We start from the raw sequence: 9,401 nt of genomic DNA on the forward strand, positions 1-9,401 counted from the left end.
GCAGATAAGGGATCTTCCAGAATTATTCTAGTAAATGTGTCTAAAAACATCTGAATCGCTCACAATGTAATCGCCCTTTTTTTTTTTTAGTCCTTTGCTATCAATATCCTAAGCCACAAATCTTTCATCTTCACTCAAATTAATGGGGAAGTTGTTGTTTTCTCGGTCCGAATAGCTCTTTTTGTTGGAGGCTCCCATTATAAACAATGTGAGGATGTGAGGAGCCCTCAAACGGGTGACGTCATCGTCTGCGACTTCCGGTACAGGGAAGGCTTTTTTTATTAGCGACCAAAAGTTGCGAACTTTATCGTCGATGTTCTCTACTAAATCCTTTCAGCAAAAATATGGCAATATCTCGAAATGATCAAGTATGACACATAGAATGGACCTGCTATCCCCGTTTAATTAAGAAAATCTCATTTCAGTAGGCCTTTAAAACAATTTTCATGCCCATGTCCAACTGCAGATCGTTGTTACATAGTCAAAAGCATTGAATTGTCAGTATAGACACTATTGTAAGCATTTGACAATGATAATGTTGAATAGTTCAAAAGTGTACACTAAGTGTAGCCAAATTTAGCACTATTATAATAATAATACATAATAATATAATGCAAGTAACCCTTTCAAACAACAAAAAAATGTCATTAAGTATATATAAATATATCATTTTAACCACTGTAATTAAAAGGTCAATAACTTAATCATCTTAAATAGGTAGATATAAAATCTAGAAGTGAATTTTTCCCAATTTGAAAAACTGAGTTAGGTGGTCTGTTTTGTTGCCAATCATATGAAATTGTTTAATGCCTCTGGACATCATTTTTTTTGCAAAATCCATGTGATGACTTTTAATGTTTTTTATAACTCGAAGAAACCTTGATATGGAAATATTTGAGGGAAAAAAGGTAAAATAATATCAGATCTATATTTTTGGACTCGTCAGTTGGTAAGTCCTCATGTTGCCTTCCACCGTCACTTGTAAACGGCGATATGCAACATCACCGCTAGATGGCAACAGTGTGCTGGCTTGCAGGATACACCATGCACTTGAATTTCACACTATCCATCCATCCATCCATCCATTTCGGGATTTCACACTAAACAGGCAATAACACTTTTTTGCAGGCCAACTAGCGGATCAATGTGCCCACAAACGACCCTATTGGCACAAACCTCAATCCGGGCCACTGGCAAACACAAGAAAATCACTCCCAACTTAAAGTTAATTGAGTTCACATTTTCCTTGTTTTAACCGTATTTCCGCAAGGTGTCCGTTTGCCTCAACGTCAACAAGCGTTGGGTTGATTTGCTTAGCACTTGTAACAAGAACGCAGATTCCCGCAGCCGCCACATAAATTCTGAAGAATCCCACGCCTGCAAAAAATGCAGTCATATTCAACATATTTAGGATTTCTGCTGGTATCAGCAAATCTAATGTAATGCTTTTTAATGCAACTTTCTAATTTCATGCCCATGTCCAACTGCAGATGGTTGTTATATACTTAAAAGAATCGAATTGTTTATATAGACACAATTGTAAGCATTTGACAATGATAATGTAGAACAGTTCAAAAGTTTACACTAAGCGTGGCCAAATGTAGCACTAATGTAATCATAATACATAATAAAGATGTAATGCAAGTAACCCTTTCAAACACAACAAACATTTTTCATTAAGTATATTTGCAGCACCCCCGCGACCCCAAAGGGAATAAACGGTAGAAAATGGATGGATGGATGTATGTATATAAATCCATTTTAACCATTGTAATTAGAAGGTCAATAACTTCCATCAATTCATTATCTAACGCTTGTCCCCTTTGGGGTCGCAGGGTGTCACTGGAGCCTATCTGAGGGTAACTGGTTCAATCCCCACCTTCTACCATCCTAGTCACGTCCGTTGTGTCCTTGGGCAAGACACTTCACCCTTGCTCCTGATGGGTCCTTGTGAACGCCTTGCATGGCAGCTCCCGCCATCAGTGTGTGAATGTGTGTGTGAATGGGCGAATGTGGAAATACTGTCAAAGCGCTTTGGGCTCCTTAAAAAGGGGTAGAAAAGCGCTACACAAGTACAACCCATTTACCATATCTCAGTTGCATTTGGGCGGAAGGCGGTGTACACCCTGGACAAGTCGCCACGTCATCACAGGGCCAACACAGATAGACACACAACATTCACACACTAAGACCAATTTAATGTTGCCAATCAACATATCCCCAAGTGCATGTCTTTGGAAGTGGGAGGAAGCAGGAGTACCCGGAGGCAACCCACGCAGTCACTGGGAGAACATGCAAACTCCACACAGAAAGATCCCGAGCCCGGTGTCAAGCCAAATTTGTGCCCAGCCGAAATAAGTGCTCAGGGGGTGTGTGCGCATGCGCGCACCTGCGCAGTCCAGTGCGCCGGGCAGTTTTTTGGCATTAAAACTACTGATCTTATTTGTTTCATCCTGCCGTTTCTCCATATTTAATAGCCTAAGACAATATATATCACAGTAACTTTGGTATGATTCTGTATTTTTCTTTTAGCTAACAATATCAGCAAATCCAAGTTTAACCAATGAGTGAGTATACCTCGTATGCACTCTCACTGAGGCCACAGAGACAATTATTTGGCAAGCCGTCCCATACACACAATAGGGTGGGCATATATTTCGCACTTAAGTCGCTAAATATATGCCTCGACACGCTTGGGCACTTATTTCGCTTGACAACGGGATTGAACCCAGGTCTGCTCAGGACCTTCGTATTGTGAGGCAGATGCATTAACCCCTCTGCCTTATTCATCCTAAATAGGTAAACATCAAAACATAGAAGTGCATTTTTTCCCAAATTTGAAAAATTTAGTCAGGTGGTTTGTTTCGTTGCCTTTTTTGTTGCCAATTGTATGAAATTGCTTAATATCCATCCATTTCCTACCGCTGATTCCCTTTTTGGGGTCACGGGGCGCACTGGCGCCTATCTCAGCTACAATCAGGCGGAAGGCGGTGTACACCCTGGACAAGTTGCCACCTCATCGCAGGGCTAACACAGATAGACAGACAACATTCACACACTAGGGCCAATTTAGTGTTGCCAATCAACCTATCCCCAAGTGCATGTCTTTGGAAGTGGGAGGAAGCCGGAGTACCCGGAGGGGACCCACGCATTCACGGGGAGAACATGCAAACTCCACACAGAAAGATCCCGAGCCTGGGATTGAACCCAGGACTGCAGGACCTTCGTATTGTGAGGCAGACGCACTAACCCCTTTGCCACCAATATATTTTGGCAAAATCCATTTAATGACTTTTAATGACTCGCAGAAACCCTGAAATGGCAATATTTGGAGAAAAAAAGCTAAAATAATATTATCAGATCTGTATTCTTGGACTCGTCAGTCGGTAAGTCCTCAAGTTTCCTTCCAGTCACTTGTAAACAGCGATATGCAACATCACCGCTAGATGGCAACGGTGTGTTGGCTTGCAGGATACACCATGCACTTGGATTTCACACCAAACACGCAATAATAACACTCTTTTGCAGGCCAACTAGAGGGTCAATGTGCCCACAAACGAGCCTAATGGCACGAACCTCCACCCGGGCCACTGGCAAACGCAAGAAAAGCGATCCCAACTTAAAGTTGATTACATGAGTTCCCATTTTCCTTGTTTTAACCGTATCTCCGCAAGGCGTCCGTTTGCCTCAACCTGAACAAGCGTTGGGTTGATTTACTTAGCACTTGTTAAAAGAACGCAGCTTCCCGCAGCCGCCACATGAGCTCAAAACCATCCTCGCCACATTTATGTTGCGATATAACGTTTTAGTCCTGACACAGGCTTAACACTATAATAAGATGATGTTCCCGGGTGTTTGAGGGCGCCAACCTGGGGAAAAGTAGCAAACGACCCGAGTCGGTGTGTGTTGGGGGGTTGAGCTCGACTTTGTAGACGTTGTTTTAAATCCAGCCGTAAATAAAGTGCACGTAAGAGAGCGCCCATGATTAGCATTCGTCTTCTACAAAATGGCGGCGTATGGGGAAGAGGCCACCAACACATTTAAACTTAAGTCAATTACTCAAGTTACGCCTCGAAACAAAGTGCATACACCGAGAAGAGACCTAGGTTTGCGGTGTAATCTCCCGACTGGTAGTTTTCCTCAGCCATGGTGATTTTCTTCACTTTCCCCCCCCCCTCCCTTGTCACGGAATGTTGGCTAGCTCGTAGCGCTGACAGCAAGCTAACTGTCAGCTAGCTTCGCTCCGTTCAACTCCAGCGGATAGCATAGCATTGGGACTGGACGCAGCCTGCTAAGGAATAAGTTGACCGGGTAATAACAACCGGGAAAGACGTGCCACGACTCTCCAATATTCAACACATGGCCAGTAAGACTGAGTGTCACGCCGAGCAACTCTTACTGTATTCGGCATTGTTGCGTTTTTACATTTTTATAAAAAACTTGAGAAAACGATTTATTCTCACCCTTCGCCAAAAAAAATCTGAGTGAAAATTACTCACGCCAAACAAGAGACAGCCTTCTTGGCAAAACAGCGACGCTCCAAACTTGCAACAAATCACCTTTCCCGACGCAGCGTGTTGATGTTTTTTTTTTTTTTTTGTTAAAATGTGGAACTCACCTCGTTTCTCTTTTAACTCTTATTTCGAGCTGCTGGAGATAGGAGGCTGCGCATGCGCGGGAGATGCGCTGCCTTGACAAGTTTGGCTTTCTGCGCAAAAAAAACAAAAAAAAGTTTACAATCGGTGATCAATTGTGCATGGCGATAAATTACAGCAACTCATTTCAGCCCCGGCGATGTTCCACAATAGCAACGGGGCTTGGATGGAACCGTGCGCATATATTGTCCACTGTTAACGGCAACGAGCTCCAAAACGTGTTTACTTGCATTTGTTATTACACAATCCCCTTCTTATTTTCTGTTTAAGTTAACCAACGACAGTGTGCTTCTTTCATAGTGAAGCACTTAAGTTATTTTAATGTGCACAATGTGTCTAAATATCATAATTTCTTGACACACTTTTGTTCATTTTTGCTACATTTGACGCCTTGTCCTTATTTAACCTGCACACGCCCGTGTCCTCGTCTAAGGCTGCAAGGCGCCTTTTAGCTCCAAGCACTTCAGTCAGTCGTAAATATGCGTTATAAACACAAACTGTTGTGTTCCTTTGTCGTGTTTTTTAGGGAAAATGAGAAAGGAGAAGTCGTGTCAGCGAACAAAGACACGCTAGCTTTCAGTGCAGGCGAGAAGCTGCGGCTTTGTTGTAGTGTCATGTTTTGGCCGCTAGATGGTAGTAGGTGACCACTTTTTGATAAAAGTAAGAATTGACACGTTCAGGTCCATTTATCCATCTATTTCCTACCGCTTGTCCCGTTCGGGGTCGCGGGAGGGTCACTCCAGCCTATCTTAGCTGCATTCGGGCGGAAGGCGGGGTACACCCTGGACAAGTCGCCACCTCATCGCAGAGTGAAACTGAAAAAATATATATTGTTGTGCAAAGGGTTGTTTATTCCAGCAATGACATTTGCACGGTGAAACTGATACATGACATAGACTCATAACATTTTTTACCGATTCTGTTCATAACTTTTATGGACAGAATTTCGAGAAGCAGTTCAGGAAATGAGGGGATCCGGTTTGGTGGCTGCAGGATTAGGTCTTTTTGCAGATGATGTGGTCCTGATGGCTTCAACTGGCCAGGATCTTCAGCTCTCACTGGATCGGTTCGCAGCCGAGTGTGAAGCGACTGGGATGAGAATCAGCACCTCCATGTCCAAATCCACGGTTCTCGCCCGGGAAAGGGTGTAGTGCCATCTCCAGGTTGGGAAGGAGATCTTGCCCCAAGTGGAGGAGTTCAAGTACCTCAGAGTCTTGTTCACGAGTGAGGGAAGAGTGGATCGTGAGATCGACAGGCGGATCGGTGCAGCGTCTTCAGTAATGCGGACGCTATATCTATCCGTTGTGGTGAAGAAGGAGCTGAGCTGGAAGGAAAAGCTCTCAATTTACCGGTCGATCTACGTTCCCATCCTCACCTAAGGTCATGAGCTTTGGGTTATGATCGAAAGGACAAGATCACGGGTACAAGCGGCCGAAATGAGTTTCCTCCGCCGGGTGGCGGGTCTCTCCCTTAAATAGGGTGAGAAGCTCTGTCACCCGAGAGGAACTCAAAGTAAAGCCGCTGCTCCTCCACACTGAGAGGTGCCAGATGAGGTGGTTCGGGCATCTGCACAGGGTACCACCCAAAAGCCTCCCTAGGGAGGAGTTTAAAGCACGTCCGACCGGTAGCATGCCACGGGGAAGACCAAGGACACTTTGGGAAGACTATCTCTCCCGACTGGCCTGGGAACGCCTTGGGATTCCCCCGGGAGGAGCTGGATGAAGTGGCTTCGGAGAGGGAATTCTGGGCTTCTCTGCTTAGGCTGCTGCCCCCGCGACCCAACTTCGGATAAGCGGAAGAAAATGGATGGAGTCATAACATGCAACTCAAGTTATTTCAAGACTTATTTAGATATAAGCTTACAGCTTATGAAAACTTTGAATTTATAATTTTAGAAAATTTTGGGTTTCAAAAACTAATCCATGATCCTCAAAATTAGAACATGTAATAGCTTGACGTATTCCAATTTGCAGCAATGATTTTGTGTCACATATTAATTTTAATGTGTAATTTTTGGACCTAATAATATTCAAAAGTTGTGTGTTTCACACGTATATCAATTACATGTTTTAAAAGATGAACAGTTAACTAGACGAGGCAATTCCTGAAGGAATTGTTTGTGAATGCTCCAATGCTAACGTTGAACTGAAATCCTGGATATTTTTTTTTTACAATTGTTGAAGTACAGCACGCAATTCTCAAACAGGCAGAATATTTTGAGGTTGGAACCATTTGAATCAGATGAAAAAATGTGGGAGTTGTGGAACTTTGAAGAATGTCCCATTAATTTCAATGGAAATTTCCCAAAAAATCGGGAATTTCGAAAAAGGCAATATATTTTTTTTTAAATGGTAAAAATAAATAAATTGAATGGTCTGAATGACTTGAAATGGTTGGTGTTGCAATTTTTCAAATCGGTCAAGAAATGTTGAAGTAGTAACATTTTTAATTGAGAAATTGTAGTAAGGAATTCCTGGAATTTCGGGAAAACCGGAAATTTTTCCAGTTCGAAAAACAACTTCGTCTTTGTCTTGATTTAGAAGAATGTTTGGACGGTGGAAATATTGAAGTGGGTTGAAAAATGTGGAAGGAGTAGTCGCCACAAAAAAGGATTTAAGAATACGGGAATTCTTGGAATTTTTTTGAATTTGGAAAAATAATAGTTTGAATTTACAGGATGAGTGGAATATGTTGAAGGTAGAATGGTTTGCATTGGTTGAAAAAAATGTGGAAATGGTGCAAGTATGAAAAATGGGCAATTCATTTTTGAATGGCAAAAATGTCCCGGAATTCTGGGAAATCTGTGAATTTTTGGAATTTGTCAAGGGTAAGCCCGCTATTCCCGAATAGGCAGAACAGTTTGAAGTAGGAATGGTTTGAATCCGGTGAACAATGTGGTAGGTAGAACATGCCAAAATCTGAAGAAGAAGAAGTTGAAGAAGTTTAATAAATAGATGAATTTTGGTGTTTTGGAGCATTCATCCAAATGAATACTTGTATATTAAATTCTGCCACTGGAAATGGATGGATGGATGGATGGATATATACATATATAGCCTTTAAATAGACTCCCTTTTTAGACCAGTTGATCTGCCGTTTCTTTTCTTTTTCTCCTATGTCCCACTCTCCCTTGTGGAGGGGGTCCGGTCCGATCCGGTGGCCATGTACTGCTTGCCTGTGTATCGGCTGGGGACATCTCTGCGCAACTCAATCGTGCCAATCACAGACCCACTCCAGCTATTCCAGTAATAAGCAAATACTCTTTCAAATACAGTATCTTTCATGAAAATTATTGACTGGTTTATAGTGAAAAAAAACACATTATTTGGTCTTTTTAATTTTGGTTGTTTGGGCAGCTGTGATAGGCTCCAGCCCCCCTGCGAATGAATGAATGGGAAACTGACCTTTTTTATTTTTGTCATTAGGGGCCAAACTATGGTCCACGGGCCTGGGCCGGCCCACCATCGTCCACAATCAGGCCCGCTGGACGTCCCATGTTAAATAATAATAATAATCTAAAAAATCAATAAAGAAATTTGTCTTGTCCAGCTGCTCAGGCAACTCATATTGTTGATGTAGATTAATGTTAATATCTGCTGGACAGATTTACTTTACAAAAGTGAAGTGTGTGATATTTATCCTGCTCTCTATTTGTATTTGACTTTCTTATAAATGTTTGGATATATTTAATGTTTTATATTTAGTGTTTAGTACAGCCGCACCGGCACAGGAGGGCATTGAAAGAAAAAGAAAAAAAGAAGTTGGGGAAAATTGTGGAGAGTTCAGGCCAAATTCTTTGAACCCAATAACAAAGTTTGTGAGTGAAATTCAGGACTCGCTCAGAATCTATTTTGAGAGCACTACTTACACAGACTAAAGTCTTACCCGTATCCACCCGGACAGGTTTTTTTCCTGAGGAGTTTGAGTGTGACTTTTTGTTTTCAAAAGTTGAAAACATAAAGCTTAAAAATCTAAGTTTCTGCTGATCACCGGTGTGTGAACGTTTGAGCGAATGAATGATGGCTTCTCAGTTCTCCCTGTGAAGCGCTTTGAGTGTCTCGAAAATCCCTCTATAAATCTAATCCATTGTTAATATTACTGATCCATCTTAGGATCTACAAATAATGATAGGAAAATAAACATGAAATGTAATTTATGGAAATTAGTATTATTATTTTAAAAACATAGGTATATTGAATATTCATTGAAATCTTAAATTCCCCCAAAACATAATTCACACTTTAAGGGTTTGTTTTAGGCTAAAGTAATATTTTCATGTGACAAATGTAAAAATTAAATCACACTTTTCAATGTTTAATACTTAGCTCACTTTTTTCACATTAAGCTAATTTTCTTCAAATTTATGGTATATATTAAATGGTGTATAATGGCATATAAATATAAATGTTGAATCTACATGTTAAATCTAAATGTTAAATATAAATACAAATGTTTAATAGACATTATATGAGTGCCAAGTGTAAAGCTAAATGTTTAGAAAATAATAATAATATATTTTTAATATTTCTAAATATTTAGCTCCTCACTTGGAAAAACATTTAGATTTCAAATTTATATTTAACTGCGATGAGGTGGCGACTTGTCCAAGGTGTACACCGCCTTCCACCCAACTGCAGCTGAGATAAACTATTTAAATAAGATGAGGGTACATGTGAGAAAAGTGAGTTAAATGTGAGAAAAGTGAGCAAAATATTCAAGTTTCATCAGCTACAAATGTGTAATAGA

The 9,401-nt window shown here is 41.0% G+C and overlaps 1 protein-coding gene across 5 annotated transcripts in view; it reads right to left on the reverse strand.

Moving 5' to 3' along the window:
• Positions 1-4,855, reverse strand: part of l3mbtl1b (L3MBTL histone methyl-lysine binding protein 1b) — a 67,385-nt gene extending 62,530 nt beyond the window's left edge. The window contains exon 1 of one of the 5 annotated variants that reach the window (XM_061915646.1): positions 4,619-4,855. Coding sequence is in view for 3 of the 5 variants with exons in the window: in XM_061915644.1 (XP_061771628.1) it covers positions 3,870-4,040 (171 nt within the window). In the remaining 2 variants the exon portion in view is untranslated. Of the gene's footprint in view, positions 1-3,869; positions 4,119-4,499 lie in introns of those variants that run through there. The other 4 variants (XM_061915645.1, XM_061915644.1, XM_061915643.1 and 1 more) reach the window with 4 other exon arrangements.
• Positions 4,856-9,401: the final 4,546 nt, after the last annotated feature.

The sequence above is a fragment of the Nerophis ophidion genome, linkage group LG11 (assembly GCF_033978795.1).
Source record: "Nerophis ophidion isolate RoL-2023_Sa linkage group LG11, RoL_Noph_v1.0, whole genome shotgun sequence".
In the NCBI taxonomy this organism is placed as follows: Eukaryota; Metazoa; Chordata; class Actinopteri; order Syngnathiformes; family Syngnathidae; genus Nerophis; species Nerophis ophidion.